A 21,441-nucleotide genomic window follows, 5' to 3' on the forward strand; every position below is an offset into this window, starting at 1 on the left:
CAGGCCGGACACACGCCCGGGTCACTCGCCAGCCCCGGGACAGCCACACTCCTGCCCGGCCCCTTCCCGCTCCTCGGACGGCTCTGGCCACACCGACAGCTCCAAAGTGATTTATAAACAAACATTCCCATCGGGACGATGCTGCTGTGGAGCTGGAGCCAGCCCAGCCACGAGGCTGCCACAGCAACGCTTCTCACAGCCCTGGGACCATCCCCAGCCCCTCAGACGTGCTGGAACAGCCTCCATCGCAGCTCTAACCTGGGAAACCGAGGCACGGAGGGGTCTGTGGACGTGCAGGCTGGGATGTGGGATATGCGGGCTGGGATGCGCGTGCTCGGCACCTCCCCAGCATCCCACAGGGTGGGGACCCTCTTCTCGCCCGGCATTTCCCCCTCCCCGCCCGGCTCAGGCTCCCGCGGCACTCTGGGCACGGCTAATGACGGGCCTAATTGATCTCTGACGAGGCACCAGAGATCGATGCCGGATCCCGCTCCAGGCTCTGCGAAAAGCCATTTCTCCTGCCCGGCCGGGCAGCACCGCCCCTCGCCCGCAGGGAAGAGCCCATCGATCGGGGCAAGGATCGATCGGGAGGAGAAGGGGATGGAGGGGAGGGCGGCCACCCCCGCGGAGGGGGCAGGGGGAGCAGCCCCCTGGCAGCCCTCTGCTCCAGCCCCGGGCACTGCAGGAGAAGGGGGCTGCAGGAGCTCCCCCCGCACCCAGCGCCGCGGGACCCCACGGGTCCAGGATGGGGCACGGGCCGTGGGGAAGCACCTTGTCCCCATCCCAGGTGACACGGGGACAGGCAGGAGCGAGGGGGACTCTTCCCCAGCACCTCCACCACCGTGCCAGGCTGCAGAGGAGCGGGGTCCCGGACCCGCGGGGAGGGGAGGGGTGAACACCCCTGGCACAGAGACCAGCGGTGCTGGGCAGTCACAGGCCAGCACACCCGCCCTCCTTTCCTCACCTGGCTCTTCCTCTCCTTATTTCTTCCTCTCATGTCGGCCCAGCCAAACCTGACCTAATTTGGCGCGACCAGACAGGGTCTCCACTTCTCCCCCCCCTCCTCCCCGCTCCTTTCACCGGGGTTTAAAAGCCTTTTCCCTTTGTCCATTCACTCCAACACTAATCAGATTAAAGCTCTGCCCGGGGTGCTGCCCCCACCTCGCGCCGCTTCACCCCCTTATCCCTCTCTCCCTTCATCCCCTTATCCCCACCTTGCTCACACCCTTATCCCACCTCTCACTTCACCCCTTTATCCCCCAGCAGGTTTTGGCTGCCAGTTCTGAGGTCCAGTCCCTGCCATGCCAGGGACAGGGGTGGCACCAGCTGCCCATGTGTCCCCAGGGAAGGGCAGAGAATGGGAGGCTGTGGGGAGACAGGGAGCAATGGGGGCACAGGACAGGGATGAAGGGAGTGGCAGGACAGGGATGAAGGAAGTGGCAGGATGGGGATGAAGGCAGCACTGGCCAGAGTTCTCCCTGCCAAAGCCATCCCACTCTTTGGGGAATCCCTCCTTCTCCTCAACCTGGCTTCACATTCCAGGCCGAGCTAAAGGAACACCTAAGAATAGCAGAAATTTAGGAAAAAAAGGGTGTTTTCTACTTTTTCCCCTCTTTTTGCTCAGGGCTGTGTCTGCCAGCGCTGCCCTTGCACAGGAACTGGGGATTGTGACAATGAGCAAACTTGGGACCACGGTGCCCACCCCGAAGCCCCCCAGACACACACGAGACCTTGACCCAATGCCCAGACCCTGGGGTCACCCACCAGCACCTGCACCCCGGGGGCAGCTTTGGAAAGGGAATAATTCCCCACTAGAAACTTCCTGGCCTCATCCCATGCGCTCCAGCCCCTCCCAGCCCCAGCATCACCAAATGCCCCCACCTAAACCCCCCAAATTGATTTCAATTCCCCTCGGCCCAGCCCTGCACACAAACGCATTCGCCACGGCCCCCTCCCCGGCCGGGATTGTATGCAAAGGCGGAGAGGGGCAATGAATAATTCATCCCCGCTGTCTTTCAGAATTACACTGTGGAAAAATAAATCTGAGACTATTAAAAAAAAAAAAAAAAAAAAGAAGAAAAAAAAGGCCGGAGGGGCGGGGGGCCGGGCGGGCAGCGCTCGGCCCGCGGCCGGAGCGGGGCCAGGGGATGAAAAGCGTCGGCGCGTCCCGGCTCCGCTTCCATTGAGCGGCTCCACATTCAGGTCCGTGCGGAAACCACCGGAATCCCTTCCTGTGCTTTGTTCTGCGGCCCTTTCAGAGGGGGCTTACGGGGCTGGGGAGGGGGCGGCGGGCACGGGGGGGACGGGGCTCGGGGGGCCCTTTGAAGAAACCCACTCATGCGTTCGGCTGGTTGAGTTCAAGGGGCGGCGGGTGGGGTGGGGGCTGTGCTGGGTGAGCAAGGGGGCTGCCCTGGCTGGGGGGCTGTGCTGGGGTGAGAGGGGGGCTGCCCTGGACAGGGGCCCAGCGTGCCCCTGTTCTGGCTCAGCCAGGACCCCTCAGCACCCCCAGCAGGTCCCTCTGCCTCCCACCGCTGGCCTTTGCAACCCCAGCAGGAAGGAGGGATGCTCTGCCCCATCCCAGCGGGGTCCCAGCTGGCTTTTGGGGTGCCCAGACCCCATCCACGCCCAGAAGACCCCACACTGGACCAGCTGTGCCCCCCGCCCTCATCCCCCCCCCCGGCTGGCGGGGGCCACGTGCGCGATGTGGAGCGGGGAGGGGAGGAAGCGGGAGGCACTTTAATTTGGCTATTTAAAAATAAAGAAATAACGCAGGCTTTGAAAGCCCGGAGGGGTCCCAGCGGAGGGACCTCATCCCCCCTTCAAAGGCCGCCTCTGCTTTCTTCCCCCCGCTCGCAGCACACAAAGGTGCACGAGCACTTTCGTCTCTGTGGAAAGACCTTTTTAATTGGTTCCAGGCAGAAGGTTAAAATCTCTCCCCTTCCCTGCGTGCTCGCCTAAGAGGGGAAAGGGGGAAAAAAGGGGGGAGGCAGGGAGGAAGGGTTGTATGGAGGCAAAAACAGCTCTGCCTGGTGCAGGGGGATGAGCCGGGGGGCACCTGGGGCCAGAGTCCCCTCTGTGGGGTCCAGGGTGGCCGAGTGATGGGGATCCAGGTGAGAGCAGGGGCGGCCAAGGGGCGTGTGGTGGGGGCATCGAGGGGGCTGTGCCCACCTCCAGAGCAGGAGATGCTCCCAAGGAAAAGGGAGATGCTCGGTGTGAGGATGCTCAGTGCTCCCACGGGAAGGCAGGTTTGGAGGGTTTCTGCAGAGATTCCCAAAGAAAGCGGGTGGAAATGTAGTGCCTCTAGGGTCTTGCCATGGGGAGGGAGCTGGACAGAGCAGGAGGGCACCCAAGGGGCCGCTCCCACCGCCCCATTTCTCCACGTGACTGTGGAGCACCCTCGGCACATCCCCATCCCCATCCCCGAGCGTCCCACCCGGCACCCAACCCCTCGCCATCCTCATCCTCATTCCCGTCCCACCCTCCCGGCCCTGCCATCCATCCCAGCACTTGGGTTTCCTTTCACGGAAGGGGGAGCTGAGAAAAACGCATCAATTATTGAGCCGGGGCGCCGAGCCCGCCGCGGCCCCGTTGCTGATGCGGCTCAGGTAGAGCGGCGCGAGCCGCAGTCAGACACCTCTAACACGATTAGCTGCAGGGCTCTTCCAGCGCGCGTCAAGGTCAACTTCTCTGAGGCTGACAAAAGGCATGGGCGGGCAGCGGCTCCCCCCACCCCCGGCCGGGACGGGGCAGCAGGACACCGGGGGACGGGCACTGATGGCCCCGGGCGATGCCACGGGGGCAAGGGGAGCCCCAGGGCAGGATGGCGGGGCTCCTGGTGGGATGGGGACGTAGCAGGGGAGCTCCCAGCGGGATGGGAATGCAGTGGAGGGGACTCCTAACGGGATGGGGATGCAGTGGTGGGGCTCCTGGTGGGATGGGGTTGTCACAGGAGGGTTCTCAGTGGGATGGGGACACAACGTGGGGCTCCTCACCCCAGGACAGGGACCCGGTGGGTCCCTCTGCAGCAAAGCCACTCCCGTCACGCCGCGCAGGAGCAGCGGGTCCGGCCCAGCCGGCTGCACGTGGGGCGGGAATTGGATCCAGATGTTTCCCCAGCAGCCGGAAACCGCTTCCCCCAACCAGAAAGTGCTCGGCAGCCCCTTCCACCACCCCACAGCGGCTGTGGTGGGACCGGCCCTGCCAGCGCCGCGCTGTGCCCACGGAGCCGGGATCCACCCTGGGGGGACAGGGAGGGCACAGGGCCGGCTCATTCCACAACAGTTTTGGGACTCGCAGTGACGGGACCCCCGGGCACAGCGGCCAAGCTTCACCCCCTGCCATCCTCATCCTGCTCATCCTCATCCTTCCAGAACCATCCCCGTGTCTTGCTTGGCAAAGGAGGGACACCGACCCCTCCCCGTGCCTGCTCCACCAGCACCCCTGCAGCAGGACTGGGTGGGTGCCCACGGGTGTCCCCCCAACTGGGTGCTCACTGTGCCAGGCAGAAGGTAACAAAGCCAAAAATAAAAGCCCCAAACCTCAGTCTGGGAGGATCCAGCTTCAACATCCGGGTGCACACGGGCTGGGAAAGGACTGGCTGGCAGCTCCAGTGATGGGGTGCATGACGAAGGTCACCCCCAACGCCATTCCTGAGAGGTCTCCTGAAGGACACCACCATCCACAGGGTCCCTGTCACCCCCTCAAGTCACCTCCTGCTTTGGGGACGGTTCCCAGGGCAGTGGGATGGGGCTTTCCAGGCCCTCCAACCTCTGTGAGAGTGAAGAAAACCACCCAAAAACCTCAGAAACCCATTTGAGGAGCAAGAACCTGAATTCCCCCACACTCCTGTTATTTAAAGCCAATCCAGCTTCCAAGTCCTGCAATGATGCAAGAATCTCAATTACCATTAAAAGAACACGTTCCTGCTCCTCCATTACGGAGAAAAGCCTGAAAACCAACCCCTGGGAATTCCACAACTCTAGAAAGAAGAAAAATAAAATATTCATGTAATTTAGATTATTTAAAACCTGGCACTTGGTAAACCAGTCTCTGCACTGGAGGGAGCTGGGGCGGTTCACACCTCGCAGAAGGCAGGGAGAGGGTCAGGGATGGAAACCCTGATCACAGCCCCGCGGCCTCCGGTGCCACCCCGGGCACCCCACTGCCGGGTTGGCGGCAGGATCCGGCGATAAATGGGTTTTAAACACCTCTGAGCTCGTGGGATGCGGCGCTGCGGAAGGACAGCGGGTTATTTTTATCGTTGCATTAGTTCCAGATTAATTGCCGGGATGTTATTAACGGCACGGAGCAGGGTCCGGGCGCGGGGACGCTGACGTCGGTCTGTCCTGTCCCAAACCCCGAGGAGGAGCTGGGAGTGAGACCCTGCACATGCCTCTCATCACACCACCAGAGCTTGGTGACAACCAGGGACAGGAGCCACTGACCAGGGACAGGAACCACTGACCAGGGCCAGGAGCCATCGAGCAGCACCAGGGCCTCCTGGCTCATCCCCTCCCAGCCCAGATGCTCCTTCTCCAGCTCCACTCAGCAGCTCCAGGGAGCACTGGATGGTGGCTGCCCCCAGACCTCCCTCCTCCTCTCCCTCACCCCACGGCGGGTCCCAGTTCCCTCCAGGGCTCTGTAACTGGGGTTTCTCCTGCCATCCCTGATTCTCCAGCCCTGGGGGCTCCATCGTATCCCGTCAGCCCACCCCGGTCAGAACCACGTGGTCCCCCTGCCAGCTCCCTCCCAGCAGCCCCTCTGGAATTCACTCATCTCCAGCACGGCCAGTTTGTGCCAGTGCCGGTGGCTGCGATCCTGCAGGTCACCCAGAGCTGGGACACACGCTCAGCTCCTCCCCTGGTTGCTCCCAGCAGCAAACCTGGTGCTGGGCCAGGGACTCCCGGGACCCTCCCGGCGTCGGAGCTGAGCTAATCCCGGGTTTCACACCCCAGAGGGCCGGGGGATGGCACTGCCATCGCGGGGACCCCTCCCCTGTCCCCCTGCCCTCTGTCCCCGCAGCAGAGCGGGAGGGAGCAGGGGAGCGCGACGGAGCAGAGCTGCTGCTGAGAAACCATCTCAGCAAACCTGCCTGTCAGCGATCCCACTAATGGCACTCGGGAACGGAGACATCGGGACGTGCCCTCCTGCGCCTGCCAGCCACATCCCGCACAGGTGTGATCCCGACGGCTCCTTTCCCCCGGGAAAGCCGGGATTGGGCCGACAGCTGCCCAGTGCTTTGGCTCGTGCCCAGCACAGCACTCCCAGCCCACCGGGGACCAGCCACCCCCAGCCTGGCCTCCCAGCCCCCTCCCAGCCCCAAACGCTGGACAGGATCGGACACAGGATGCGGATTTGCTGGGGGCAGATTCCCACAGGAGCATCCCAGCAGGTCGAGCCTGCGGGGATGGGGCTGCCTGGGCAGGCTGGGCAGGGACGAGCAGTGTCACAGGGAGGTGAGAGCAGCATAATCCCAACAAAGGAATGGCTTCCAGCAGGGAGAGCCTGGCCAAAGAGGATCGGCCAGGGTGGACACGCTGGGAGCCACATCCCACACTCTGGGACAGCCCTGGGGCATTGGCAACCAACCCTGGGGCCTCCTGTCCCCAGTGGCTCCCAGTTCAGCACTGGGAGATGACACCTAGCAGGGATGGGGTCGCATGGCTCCTGCAGAGACCAGTGACATTCCCAGGTGGAATTGCTTTACAGGGTCAGGGAGGAAGGAACCGGCACGGAGATATTTAAGTGGCGTTTCACCATCGGAAAAAATTAGAGTCACAATATTAATTAATCCTCAAAGCACTTTACGAACATTAACTAATTAAGCCTCCCAACCCCTCTGCGAGGTGGGAAAGGTATCATTGTCCTCATTCCACAGCTGCAGAAAATGAAGTGCACAGAGGTGACGTGACTCACCCACGGTCACTGCCAGCCAAAGGTGGGAAGGGGACCCCAAAATCTGCCCCTCACTCCTAAGCAGGGCAGGACACAGCAGTGCTGGGCACCCTGGAGCCCCCACAGCTGGATCCCAGCACCCCACCACCTCAGTGCCGGCTCTCAGCATCCCAGTCCCCACCCAGGGCAGTGAGACAGACGGGGACAAACCAGGACCCCAAAATGGGGCGTCCTGGGGGAAAAGCCCACCGGTCCCAGGGGCAGGAAGTTAAAACAGGAACCGCCGAGGGGTTTTATGGAAAGCACCACCGACCCTGCGCGGTTTAAAAGCGATTAGAGCCCTGCCTGGGTTATCAGCCGGCGTCTCAATCCCGCGGCATCGATCCGGATAATAGCCGGCAATTGTTCAGATACAATATCATAAAGTCCCTTTAACTACAGCCATAAAGCTTCCCCCGCCTGCGGCACCGCTGGGCTCCCCGCGCCGCGCCGGGGGCAGCGCCGGGGCCCGGCACCGCCGGCACGTGCTCGGGGCTGGGGATGGTGGGGGGACCCCGCCGGGACCCCCCGAGCAGGGACAGGGTCCTCAGGGATCGCCCCCTGCTCCCGCTGCTCTCCTGTGCTGTGCTGGGGGCGGAGGGGACACCGAGCCCCCCGGGGCTCCCCCGTGACGCTGCTCCTGGGAACCAGCAGTGCCGGGGCCGGGGAGCTCCAAGGCAGCTGCTGAGACCCGATGTCACCACGTTTAACCCCTGGGATTTATGGTAATTAGGAGAAAATGTGGGGTGACGGTCCCAGCCCCCCCCAGACAGCGGCTGGGACCCCACTGCTCCCGTGGTTTGCTCTTGTTCCCAACACACGGGGTTCCTGATCACATCATGCCAGGACCCGGCCCCTCCACTCCCCAGGGCAGGGGGGCTTCCCACTGCCAGCCCCCAATCCCAGGGGGCTTCCACACCGTGCTCCCAGCCCTGGTTCCCAGCCAGGAGACAGTGGGGTTTGGGTCACCAGCAGCCCCTGGGAATGCCTCTGGAGAGCACCACTCCTGAGGACACCGCCGGAGAACCCCCTTCCTCACCCGCTGCTTCCTCACCCGCCGCTTCCCGCTGCCTAATGAGCACAAAATATTTCCATGTTGCCAATTACTTGGTTCGTTTGTGCTGCTGCGGGCAGTGCTGGTGCAGGGAAAATCCCCCTGGAGCCATCCCAGCCCCCGGGGAGCAGGGAGAGCCCCGGCTGGGTCTCCCCAAGGCTGGGCATCCCCATCCCATCCCTGTCCTCCGTCCTCACCACGCACCCGACACCCCCTGGCCCCCCTGGCTCCGGGGTCACCTTTGTCAGCAGCTGCCTGGAGGCATTCCCACATCCCCAGCGACATTCCCAGCGTGACACTGTCGGCTGCGGGGAGAAAGCAAGACCTTCCCAGGATTTAAACTGGTTGGAAAAGGCCTTGGAACCTCATTTTTTGGCTTATCCCCCGTCTGGGGTGTGACCTGCCAGTGCCGCCATTCCAGCCCCTTCCAGCACAGAGATAAAACCCAAGTGGCATCACCGATGTGTCCCGAGCTCAGCCAGCCCAGCCGGGTCCATCCCTCCCCAAGGACTGATCCCACTCCCATCCCATCCCCAGGAGGGATCCCCAGCCCTCTCCCCGCTGCGACACCGTCACCACAAACCCCTTCCAGCAGGTCCCGGGAGCCGCGTCCCTCCCACCTGCGCCCAGAAATCCTCCCTGCACACGGAGCTGGGCAGTGATTTATAACGTGGAACAAATATTACAATGTCTAAGGAAAAACAGAAAAGATCCATCCAGCTGGATTCCCTTCCCGTGGGAACGGGGCTGCCGGCAGGAACCGGGGACTCGGTGACACCGGGATTTTGGGGCAGGGACAGGGTGGAAGAGGCTGGAATAAATTGGGCTCCGGCACTGCCAAACCACCTGGATGCAGGATGCACGCCCGACCCAGCCATGGATCTGAGCCACCGTGTCCCCACACGGACCCCAGACCAGTGTGGAAGGAGCTGGGGGGCTCCAGTCCCTCCTCGTGGAGCCCTGGGCTCCGGGGACACAAAGAAGGGGCTTCTCTGCCAACACCACCGACACTGCTCCCAGCAGAAATTCCCGGGGCCGGGCGCTCTGACAGCCATGTCCTTTTCCATCTCTCAATCACTCTACCAATATTAATTCCCTAATTTAGCCCCTGGCAGAGATCCTCACCTTACCCACGGAGAAACTGAGGCTGGGGGAGGGAGAAGCCATTTGTCTCCCTGTAATGAGCTGGAAGCCGGATCCAGGATCGCCCCAGCTCACAGGATGAGCGTCCCTGCTCCTGATCCAAAGCTTTCTATTGTAAAACACAACATCATGATTTATTATTATCATTACTATTATTATTATTATTAATCAGCTCTGAAATGGAGACCAGGTTTTCCTGGAGCCCAGATCCTGGCTGTCTAGGGGACACCAAGCCCCCAACACCTCCCACTGCCGGCACTCCATATCCCAACACCGGAGAGAGCGTCGGGAACAACCAAGGGAGAACAAACAACTGCGGATGGCGGCGGGATGAGCCCGGAGAGGCAGCAGTTGGGTGGCTGGAACTCAGGGCCACCGACCCCAGGAGCTACCACAGAGAGAGGTGCAGGCAGGGAGGGCAGGGAGAGCTGGGAGCGCCAGGAATGGCAGGCAGGGAAAGCTGGGAGCTGGTCCAAGACGAAGGTCACTGGTGGCGATGAGTGTTAGGAATGCCAGCACTGGCTGGGCTGGATGCTGCCTCCGGAGCACACACCTTGCTGCAGAAGGTGATCCCTGTTCCCAAACCTGTTCCCAATCCTCCCAATTCAGCCTTAAATCCAACCTCACGGGGCCAGGAGCGATGCCAGGCTGTGGAGTGGGGAACAACCCCAATGTTCCACTCGGGACCCCCCCGGCTCTGGTCAAACCAATCCCTGCGACCCCACAGAGATCCAACGGAGACGGCATTGGATGGGGTCTGGAGCCAGAAGCCATTTCCATTCCAAACAGCCTTGGATTCTGGGTTGGAAACAAATGGGAGCACCATTTTGACCAGCACTGCAGCCAGAGCTGGTGCCAGAATTCCTGTGTGCTGGTGCTGTATCCGACAGCGCCCGGACAACAATGGGACAGTCCCTGGGACATGGCACAGCCCCCACCCTAAAACAGGGATCCCGGGAGCAGGGAGCTCACACAGGGGCGGGAGAGTGGCTGGACACACAGACAGAGGGAATTCCAGCTACAGGGTTTGAAGCCGTTTTTTTTTAAATGCAGGAAAATGGTGGAAGGGCAGGAAAAAGCGGAGCAGAACAACGGGAAAAATGAAACATCCAAACACCAGGAGGGAGGGAAACTCTCCGGGAGAGCACCTTCTCCAGCAGCACCTCTCCAACCTCCCACCCTGCTCCCCTGGATGTTCTACATGACTGCTCTGAGAACGGGATGAAATTTGGGAAAAGCCCCTTTGGAAGGGTCGACACATTGGCTCGGGCTCGGGCGGCTCTGGTACCATGTGGGGTGAAAATAAAGCACAGTTTGTGGGAGAAATGCAAGAAGAAGGGTCAGTGAGCAAACCAGGGAGGTTTGTGGGATGGGAAGCAAGAAAGGCATGGATGCAGGAAAAGCTGGGATGAGGCGGGAGAAGGGCTGAGAAGGGGTCCCTCAGGTTTCAGGGAAAAGGGAAAATAGCGACGCTTCAGTAACACTGATGCACCATATTAAAGCACTGACCATTCCAAAATAACCTGGGAATAAAAACGCCCATCCCGGAACAGGGTCGTGCCACCGGCACAGGGTGGGGACGGACAGATGGAAACGGACACACGGACACGGCCCAGGCGGCTCCACCATCCCGCCCCGGCATCGCCCCGGATCCGTCGGGGCTGTCCCGGCATTCCCGGCCCTTCGGAAGCCGAGTACCCCCGGCCCCCCTCCCCGTCCCGGGGGGCTCTGCCCCGCGTTTTTCCACTCAATTTCCTTCCCGAGCCGGCAGCAGATAAATCCCTCTGCCGAGGCAGGCGGCCGGAACGGCAAAGCCAGCGGTGCCAAGTTTAATAAGCAACCCTGATCGAGAATCCAGATAATAATTGGGATTATCGAGCCGGCTGGAAAAGAGCTTCCTGGGCTCCTGACGGCACCAGCACCCAGCACAGGGGGACAGTGACATCCACGGGGTCCCCAGCGGGACCGGGATGCTGACGGGAGACCGGGATGCAGCCGAGGAGCAGCATTCAGATTAACTTAGTATTAAAATAAAATCAAAATAATAAACCCCAGCAGCTGGAACCTGCGGCACGAGGGGCCCTGTGCCCCCCCCCCGGACCCCACGGGAACCCCCCGGGGGCTCCAACTCCATCCCCACCTCCACAGGAGCGTCCCCACATCCCGGTTTGTGGGGGGCGGGCGCGGAGCCGGCGCCGTCCCAGCGCCTGCGGAGAAGCTCAGCCGCCGGAATAATCCCGTCGCGGTTGGATTTTGTGCAGGGCACGAGGTCCAGGGGCTTTCTTCCTCAGTGGAAACAGGATTGGAAAAGGAAAGAATTGGGATTTTTCGAGTTCTCTACAGGGTCAGGCTGATTTGATTTTACTGCAAATATAAACAGGGCTTTTGATAAATAGAAAAAATAAGACAGTCTAAATAAAACCCCCCTAGAAGACACGGCACGGAATCCAGAATCCTGGCAGGAATAGCTGTAGCTGGGCTGAGTGCTCCGAATATTTGTATTTGCTGTCTAAACACTTTATCTCTTTCCCAGCACATGGGTGAGTTTTGCTCCCGTGTAATGTTCAAGGAAAAATAAACCGAGACGGATAATTCCTCCTCTTCTGCAGGGGGAAAAAAAAAAAAATCCAACAAAACTTGGTTGCACGGGGGGGAAACAGCAAAATATTTCCAGGGAAATTCGGTTGAACGCCAAGGAAACAGATATAGGAGACAACTGGGATGTGGTGGGAGGAGGAAGAGGCTGGGGATGGAATGGGGCTTCCCCATTCTGGGTCAATAAAAACCCGTGTTCCCATTTATTCCCCCTTTTTCCCCCGAAGTCAATGGCGCTGGGAATCGGGGCCAGGAGAGGTCTGGATTTGACACAAAAAAATCTGAAATCCGAAGCTGGGTTCCTGGGGTTTTTCGGGGAAGAAGGGGAAGGAGATGAAATAAAAACCCCATTCCTGCAGTCAAATAAAGAGGGACCGAGCGACGGTTTGGAACTCCGGGGATCCTGGGGACGCTTCGGCAGCGCGGGGGGAATACCAGTGGTGGGAATACCGGTGCTGGGAATACCAGTGGTGGGAATACCGGCGGTGGGAATACCGGTGCTGGGAATACCGGCGGTGGGAATACCGGTGCTGGGAATACCGGTGCTGGGAATACCGGTGCTGGGAAAACTGGTGATGGGAATACCGGTGCTGGGAATACCGATGCCAGCAGACTCCCTGCCGCACCCACGGGCAGCAGCAGCTCCGGGTGGTGGTGGTGGTGCCAGGTGGGTGTTCGGCGGGACCGACACGGCGCGGGCAGTGCCGGCGTCTGTGCCGTGTGTGCCCGGGGTCACGGCTCCAGGGAAAACTGGGAAATCCCACAAAAACAAGGCCAGGCCGGGGGGAGATGTCAACGAAAGCACAAAACTGGCAGGTTGGGAAGAGCTGATGTGCTGAGGGAGCGCAGGGATGTATCCATGGGATCCCACCACGGCACGGGTGTATCCCACGGGATCCCACCACAGCACAGGTGTATCCCACAGGATCCCACCATGGCACAGGTGTATCCCACAGGATCCCACCACGGCACAAGTGGATCCCACGGGATCCCACCACGGCACAGGTGTATCCCACAGGATCCCACCACGGCACAGGTGTATCCCACGGGATCCCACCATGGCACAGCCCCCCCAGGACACGGCTCAGCCCTGTGGCCGTCCCTCCCCCAGCAGCAGCACCGCTCTCTGCTCCTCCGCTCCACTGCGCCTTGGGAAGGAAAAATTTAAAAGGGGGAGGAATTGAAAAAGGAAATGGAGCCTAAATCCCTGTTTCCGAATCCCTCTCCCTCCGTGAATGACCCAAAGGAAAATGCTGAATGGATCCAAGCGGGACCTGGGACAGGAGCACAGGTCCTGGTGCCGATTGGCTTCACCAGACCAAGCACAATCAATCCCGGGATTTGCCGCAGCCGGAGATTGATCCATGGGCAAGCTGGGCAGGACAGGGGCGACCCCAAAACTGGGGGTCCAGCTCAGTACCTCTCCTGCCTCCACAATTCCATCCCCTCCGACGGGCTCCCTCTGAGACCCCTCCCTGCCCCAGGCACTGGAACTCATTCCCTCATCTTCATTATTATTCCAGGGAGTGAGTTTTCCTCCTTTGGAATATTTTTCCCCACTGTTGTGGCTTTGAGTGCTTCGTCCCCCTCTGAAGTTTGGGCCTCCCCAATCCTGTGTGGGGACACAAGGGTGGGCTTCAATCGGAGCGGGGCTGAGGCAGGGGGGGCCTTCCCAATCCCTCTGAAGAAGGATCCTCTTTTCCCCCCAGCACGTTCTGTGGCATTGCCATCCAGCACATGGAGGAGCCACAGGAGCTGCCACCGCCCCGAGGGACATGCACAATTCCAGGGGCAGAGACAGGATCTGGGGTGTGGAACCCAAAGTTCTGCTCCGTGTCCCATGGGGGAGCAGGACCCTCCTTGACACTGCCTGGCTCCCTCCAGCCCAAGGGGTGAACCCCATTCAGGGCTCAGGGCTCATCCCAGCCTCTTGCCCAGGGATGGGATAAGGTTGGGATGGGATAAGGTCAAGAGGGAAGGGGAAGCAGAGCAGGATTTATCCAGCACATGGACGGGATGAGCTTTGAGGAACCCTGCCTGAAGCCACTTCCAAAATGAAGGATGTGCCCCGAAGGTGACACATCCCAGACAGGGTTGGGGGGGAGGCGTCACACCAAGGGATTCACTGGGAACACTCCCAGGCTTCGTGCTGAGCACCAGCTCAGTCCCACCTGGACAAAACCCACGGGGCATTCCTTTCTCCCCGGGTTTGGTGCTCATTGCGGGAATTTTGGCAAAGTCATTTCCCAGCCTCCCTTTGGGATGAAGCTCCATGGCCATGGATGTCCCCACTGCCGAAGCCAGCGGGTGATCCCGGGGGGAGCAGTGACCCTGGCGGTGACCCCGCTGGTGACCCTGGCGGTGACCCCAGCCCTGCCCTCACCCCCTGAGCACAGCCCCTCCAGTCCCCCCCACAGCCCCCACTCCCGGCCGGCTTTTGAGCCGGGAGCCTCATTAGGAGGTAATTAGCTGCGGAACAATGGGAAGCTCTTTAGCAGCCCAGGCACAGCGGCAGCAACAAGCCAAGGGGGAGCGAGGGAGGAGAAATAAATAAATAACAACACTGTGACCACCCGGGAACAGCCTGGGACGGAGCTGGGACACGGCTCCATCCCACTGCCTGCGCTCAGCCTCGGCCCTTCCCAGTTTTCCCGCTGGGATCAAACCGGCCCTGGCACATCGCACACCCCACGGGCACCGGCCCCCCAACGCAGCTCCCACCCAGCTGGTGGGAACAGCAAAGGGATCCCCAAAGGGATCCCCAAGGGGAGGGTTGGGCTGGTGGCAAAGAGTCTGTGTCCACACAGAACACCCCCAAACGCAGCCCCGGCTCCGGGGTGTCCCTGAGGTGCCTCCAGGATTCACTTGGCAAAGGCCAAAGCAGCCGTGGTGGCCCACGGCTCACCCTGGTGCTTCTCCAGCCCCAGAGGATCATGGACTCGTTTGGGTTGGAAAAGAGCTCCAAGACCATCGAGTCCAAGGATGATCCGGCTTCCCCACACCCACAGAGGCCAAACCAGGGCTGGTCCTGCTCTTGGGATGATGCTCCAGGCAGAGGGAAGCGCCCAGACACTGGGATGAGCGTTGGGTGGTGGCAAAGGGGGAAAAGGAATTTAAACTCCCTTTAGGGGTTGAAGGTAACAGCACCCCGAGCTGCTCACCTTCCATAAATCCCATTAAATCCAAGGAAGCAGGGCAGGATCTCTGCCCCGAGTGGGGAAAACCAGCTTGGATCAAAACAGAGCCTCAAAAATCATGATTAATATCTAACACAAAAGAACCGAAATTGTCACCATCAGGAACGAGGAGCTATTTAAGGAACAATTGCTGCAATTTTCCAGCCAACCCAGCAGCTGAACCTTGTCAAGCACAGGCAGGTACAGCTCCAGCCACGGCACGTGGGACGGACACAGCTGGACAGACAGACAAACCTGTGCCTAGAGCCAGGTAAACCCACACCCAGGTATATCCCAGAGTGCCCAGGTAGGAATTCCAGGTGAATGTCACACAAGGGTGGCACAGCCACGCACGGAGGAACACGGAGGGTGTTTGGCACTGGATTATTTGTGTGTGTAAAGTGTGTTTACGTGGGGGGCCCTATAAACACCCACACCTACAAAGAAACAGAAATATATACAAATACAATACATATATGTATATAAATATATATGTATATAAATATATATGTATATAAATATGCGTGTATTTCTATACACAGCAGCACTTTTGAAGCTTTCCAGGGGACCCGAGGGCATCTCTCACCCCCTGGACCGTTCCCATTCCCCACCCTCTGTGTGTCCCCCCAGCAGGACACCCCGGGACACACGGGGGGTCCCGGGGAGCGCCCGACCCTGCGGCAGCTCCGCTCGCCCCCAGCCCATCCTCGCATTAGGATGCGGCGCATGGCCGGCATTTGGATACCAAATGTGCAACCAGCAGGGAATGTAATTGCGGTCCCTGGAAAGGGACAGGCGGAGACGGAGACGGGCACGGAGAGAGAATCCTGTCAGCGACGCCGGCCCGGCGGTGTCTGCTCTCCATTAACCACTCGCCGCAGCCCTGGGCTGGTGAGGAATAGCTAACACGGCTTAACGGGCTGGAAAAGAGGGGTGGGAAGGGCTGGGAGTGATCTCGGCACAAAGGGAGAGCGGAGCGAGGAAAACTAAAAGAGCAGGAATTGCGCAGGATGCGGCCGAGCGCCGGCACACCCCGACCCCCGGCACCACCCCGGCACCTCCAGAGGGGACACGGCCCGGTGGGGGCACGGGAACAACCCGAGTGCCAGGGATACAATTCCCACTAAAATCGCTCCAAAGGGGGAACAGGGCGTGTTTCTTCCAGAGGCTGGTGCAGACCCCGGTGTGATGCCCATGGGAGTGGAGAGGGACACACAGGGATGGGGAACACAGAGGGATGGGGGTGACCACAAAGGTCCCAGCCAGATTTGGGACACGGAGGTTTTGGGATCCAGCTCCACTTCGGGGCTGACCCAAAGAGCCCCAGCACAGAGACAGGGGTGGGCTCCCCCTGAGCCGAGCCCTCCCACTCGGCCACCGCTCGCCAGCTCCAAATTCCCTGCAGGAAACACCCCGGCATCGTCTGGGCTCCCTCAATGGTGGCACATGCAGCCGCCCTCGGCCTGGCCACAGCCCCTCGTGACACACGGGTGGGCGAGCTGGCTCTGGCCTGGGTGGTCAGTGGGTCATGGCCACGGCCACATGTCCCCTGGCCGCGGCCGCCGCGCTCCGGGCTCTCGGACAAAGCAGCAGCAACCGGGGCTGCGGCTCCGGGAGATGGGAACGCAGGAAAAAAGGGGCACAAAATCTGATGGGATGGGGAGCACCATCCAAACCCACCCCCACTGTGGCCTGGGCCCCTCGCCCCCCAAAGTCCTGCTCTGGCACCACCGCTGGCCCTGAGCATCACCTGGCTCTGCAAATCCCTCTGCTAGAAACCATTTCTCCGGTTCCCGATCCCGGGATTGGGGAGTGCAGAGGAGCAGAACAGAAATCCCAGCTGTGCTCACAAACCACACCGAAAAATAATACAGAAATCAGCAGAGAACCGTTCGGAGGCAGTGCCGTGACCTCGGCATTAAACCAGGCCACGGGCACGATCCCGCCCGGCCACAGGGACCTGTGCCACACAGAGGGGAAGGAAAAGCCCTGGCACTTCGCACATTCCTGCTGTGGATACAGGCACACGGCAGCGATGGCTGCAGGAACACCGACCGGCATTCGGGAACGACGATTCCCTGCCCGTCACCCGGCTGTCGGCAGCGCAGGGGACGGGGACAAATCCCAAACCCTCCGTCCTTCCTTGGCCTTCCAGGGGTTTCCAGAACAGCCCGAGGGCCGTGGGGCAGGATCCCAGGACTGAGGACCCTCTGAGGTCTCTCCTTCCCACAGACCTTTCCCCCCGTAGCGCAGAGGTTTTCCCAGATCCCTGCTTTTTTGTCACACGATGGGATGTAGGACACCGAGACCCATCCTAAACCTGCTGCGGCACGGGGGGCAAGGGGGGCCAAAACTGGAGACCCCGACCTGCTGGGCGATGGTGGGTGCTCCGGGACACCGGGCTCGACCCTCTGCGCCTCGCTGGATCCCAAGGCAAGTCCAGCCCGGAATCCTCCGGGCGAGCGGCTCCCGCAGCACCAGCCGGAAAACACGGAGTGACGGCGGGAAGAGCCCTGCCTGCTGTGCCGGACCCCTGCCCACCGTGATGGACCCCTGCCCACAGTGCCAGACCCCTGCCCACGGTGCCAGACCCCTGCCCACGGTGCCAGGTCCGGCCCCACGGTCCCGCCCTGGACACACCGCGCCGGCACCAACGACCGGCCCGGCCACGGCCAACGGATCCACACCCGGAGACCGGCCATCGGCAGCCCCCGAACGTGCCACGGAGCAAAAATCCACAGTTCCACACGGCTCCAAAACAGCCCGTTGTTATATAATTCTACGTTCGCCCTCCTTCGTTTTCTCCCAGATAACCCAGGAGTTCCAGCCAGCCAAACCTCTTCCCGACGCGTACGCACAAAATCGTTTAAAAATAAAAATAAACCTGTAAATCCACAGCGAGTGGTTCAATCTCTCCCCAGAACAGGGAAATTGCAGCATCCCGAGGTACCACTTATTTTTAATTTAGCCCCAATTATGAAATATAGAATTATTCTAATCTGGGCAAATCATATCGACCATGAGATTTATTCCTGTCTTTTATAAAATATAGATTGCTGTATAAACCTGAGGAAAAACATTTAGCGGCAGAGCAGGTCTGTGGGTTCAAACAGGGCATTTTAACCTTGGGTTTTTTCCCCCTTTTTTTTTTTTTAAATCCCTTTTGATTTCCCCTTTATTAAATGAGGGGTGAGAGGGGAGGGAAAGAAAGAAAACGAGGGACCAGAAAAATCACAGATATGTTTTTCTTCATTTTTAAGAATGAGACAGCCCTGTAGTAACTCCAGAGACAAAATAAACCCACCGCTGGGTTCGAAAAAGGGAATAGGCAGGAAACTCAATGGCAATTTCAATCTTTGCAACCCCCTAATAAATTGCCTCGAATTCCGAGAGCCGAGGGCGCGGGCGGGGAGCGCTGGCGACACGGGGCGCTCCCACATTGGGGGAATTTGGGTCACATCCCGGAGCCAGGCGCTGCGGACGTGCTGCCGAACCCACCAGCCATTGTCTGCTCTTCCCTCCCAGCCCCTCGCGCTTCCTCCGCTCCATTTTACTTCCCCCCCTCGAAAATGTTTTCCCTGCCAATAGCGGATTTCAAAAATAATACTATATATATATATATATGGAATAATGATCCACCATGTATTTCTGAGGATAAATTCCCGGCGGTGCCTCCGAGGGGGCGAAGGGGACGGAGCCGACGCCATCGCCGCTGCCGGGTCCCGGGACGCCCGTTACCCAACGACCAAGGGGCTGCTTTTGGCTGTCGACACCACAGGGGAACCCTTGGGTGCCACATCCCAGCCAGAGGAACCTCTGGGTGCCAAATCCCAACTGCAGGAACCTCTGGGTGCCAAATCCCAGCCACGGGCACCCTTGGGTGCCAAATCCCAGCCACCGCCCCAACCACCCTCGTCCCTGGGAGTTTGACCAGGGGGGGCCCTCACACACGTTTGGCATTTGGGGGAACAAAAGAAAAGAGCCCAAAGTGTGGGAGCTGGGGAGCACCAGGAGCCGAAACCAAAAACTTCGCAATGGGCAAAAAAAAAAAAAAAAAAATAAAAAAAAATAATTCCCTGGCTCTTACAATCCCCCACAAAAATGTGAGGGAGATAATAAAATCCATATGCACCACGGGCGGCCCGTGGCAGAGGCACCGCCGCCACGGCACAAAGGGACGGGCTCGCCCCGATTTCGGGGCGGCGTGAGGGGCACGAGTGGGTCCCCCCAAGGGGACGTGTGCAGGCTGGGTGGACACTGGTGCTGGTGAGGGTCCTCAGCCCCGTGTGTGTCCCACCAGCTCCAGGCACTGAAACACAGCCGGGAACTTTATCGACAGCACTGGGGCCATCGAGGGAGAGAAGGTGCCACCGAGGGTCCCCTCCCAGAGCTCCCACCGCAGCAGGGGATGAGCCAGAGGAGCCACCTTGCCTGGCTGGGAACGAGGACCAGGCCACACCGTGGCCTCTCCTCATGCAGGGACAGAGGGGGACAAAGAACCCCCCGTTTGACCCAGAAAACGGGGCAGCCCAAAGCTGGAGGCCTTGGGGGCAGCGGCACCCCCTGAGCACCCAGAGAGCTCATCCCCCACTGCTGCCAGGGACGCTGCCAGGGCTGGGAGAACTTTGAGGAATTGGGGGGAAAATGGGGGTTCAGTGGCTGGTTCTTAATTTTTTTTGTCTTTTATAAGTGTCCCCACAAACGAGCCCATTCAGACCCCGTGGGGTGTCCCTGCAGGGTGGGTGGAAGGTCCCGGGGGGTCCCAACCACCTGAGCATTCCCAGAGCAGAATGCCTCCCACTTCCAACTTGCCAGCAGTTTTTGGTTCCTCAGTATTATGAACAAAGAAATACGACAGAAACAAAACTCTCACCCCCCAAAAAAACGCTGGGGGAGAAAGAATACACAGAAAAATTATAATTCCAAACTGGAGCAGGGAAACGAAGCCAGCTGTGGAGACTGCACTTCCAGGATGGGAATGACCCGGGAGCAGTGGAGCCGGGCACCCCCAGTCCCACACCCTCAGCCCCCCTCGAGCCCCCCAGGCCTCCCCCCAGGCCCATTTTGCCGTTTCCCCCCCAAAATCGTTTTTTCCGACCCCCCTGCGGCCGCACCCGCCGCTTTGGGTAGATTTCGTTGGGGTTTTTTTTCGCAGGATCTTCATCCTGGGAGAGGGACGGGGGGGGGGCGGGGGGAGGAACTTGAACTTCCCCGAAGTTGGGCGCGGAGGGGCCGGGGGGGCCGATCCGCAGCGCCCGCCGCCCGCTCCCCCCGCCGCCCCCGGGAACGCGCCCCGCGATGCTCCCGGCGCTGCCGCAGCCCCCGGGGACGGCCCGCCCGGGGCCCCGCGGGAACTTTCGGGAGAGGGACCCCCCGGAGACCGCCCCCCCCTCCCCGGGGCCGCCCAGCCCGTTCACCGGAGCCCACCGGGGGTCGGAGCGGGACCCGACCCGCCACGGGCGGCGGCGGCCGCTGTCACCGGGTGTGTGCGGGGGGGAAACACCGGCTGGAACTCGGGCGCCGCGACCGCCCCCGCCGCCCCCCTCCGGCTCACCTGGGGTTGCTCCGGTTCCAGTAGACGGCGAAGCGGTCCGAGATAACTTTCCCGGTCTCGTCGGTCCAGACGCAGACGCCGAGGAGCGCGGCGAGCAGCGCGGCCGCCCCGCAGCGCACCATCGTCCCGGCGGGCGGCGGGCGCGGCTCCGGCCGCTTCACGGGGCGGCGGGGCCCTGGGGCCGGCCGGGGGCGGCGGGCGGGCGGCGGGCGGCGGCGGGCGGGCTCGCAGCCCTCACCATCGCCCGCGGCCCCGGGCGCCGTCAGCGGGGGGACTCGGGGGCGGCCGCGGTGCGGCGGCGCCGGGGCAGCCGCATCCCGCGCGCGGGCGGCGGGGACCGGCCGGTTCCCGCGGCGCCCCGGGGATCGCCCCGGCACCGGGAACCTTCCCCCCGCCCGCCCCCCCCGCCGCGCCCAACTTCGGCCAAGTTCCTCCGAAGCCCCGCGGCGCCGCCGCCGCCGCCGCCGCCGCCCGGCAGCGAGCCCCCCGGTGCTGCCGCCGCCGCACCTGCGGGCTCGGCCCCGGGCCCCGCCGCGGGCTGCTCCGCCCCGGGGACACCGGAGAGACAAAGGCCGGGCCGGGAGGCCGCCGCTCGCTCAGCGCCGCCGCGCCATGCTGCGCCCGCCGCCCGCGCCCCCCGCCCGGCGCCGCCCCCGCGCCCGGACCCGCCCCCCGCGCCGCGCCCCGCCCCCGGCCCCGCCCCCGCCGCGCGCCGGCCCCGCCCCCGCCCGCCGCCCCTGACACATTGTTGCCACCGGCGGCCGCGCGCGCGCCCCGAGCGGACACGCCCCGGGGAACGGGGGGGTCACATCGATCGGGGGGGTCACATCGATCGGGGGGGTCACATCGATCGGGGGGGTCACACCGACCGGCGGGGGTCACACGGACCGGGGGGGGTCACATCGACTGGGGGGGTCACATCGATCGGGGGGGTCACATCGATCGGGGGGGGGTCACACGGACCGGGGGGGTCACACCGACCGGGG

The 21,441-nt window shown here is 61.5% G+C and overlaps 1 protein-coding gene across 1 annotated transcript in view; it reads right to left on the reverse strand.

Moving 5' to 3' along the window:
- The window catches only part of EFNA2 (ephrin A2), a 37,805-nt gene extending 17,184 nt beyond the window's left edge, over positions 1-20,621 (reverse strand). Inside the window, exon 1 of the mRNA XM_064637600.1 lies at positions 20,456-20,621. Within this exon, the coding sequence (XP_064493670.1) occupies positions 20,456-20,577 (122 nt within the window). The 5' untranslated portion in view covers positions 20,578-20,621. The remainder of the gene's footprint in view (positions 1-20,455) is intronic.
- Between the last annotated feature and the right edge of the window lie 820 nt (positions 20,622-21,441).

The sequence above is a fragment of the Pseudopipra pipra genome, chromosome 27 (genome assembly GCF_036250125.1).
Source record: "Pseudopipra pipra isolate bDixPip1 chromosome 27, bDixPip1.hap1, whole genome shotgun sequence".
Taxonomy (NCBI): Eukaryota; Metazoa; Chordata; class Aves; order Passeriformes; family Pipridae; genus Pseudopipra; species Pseudopipra pipra.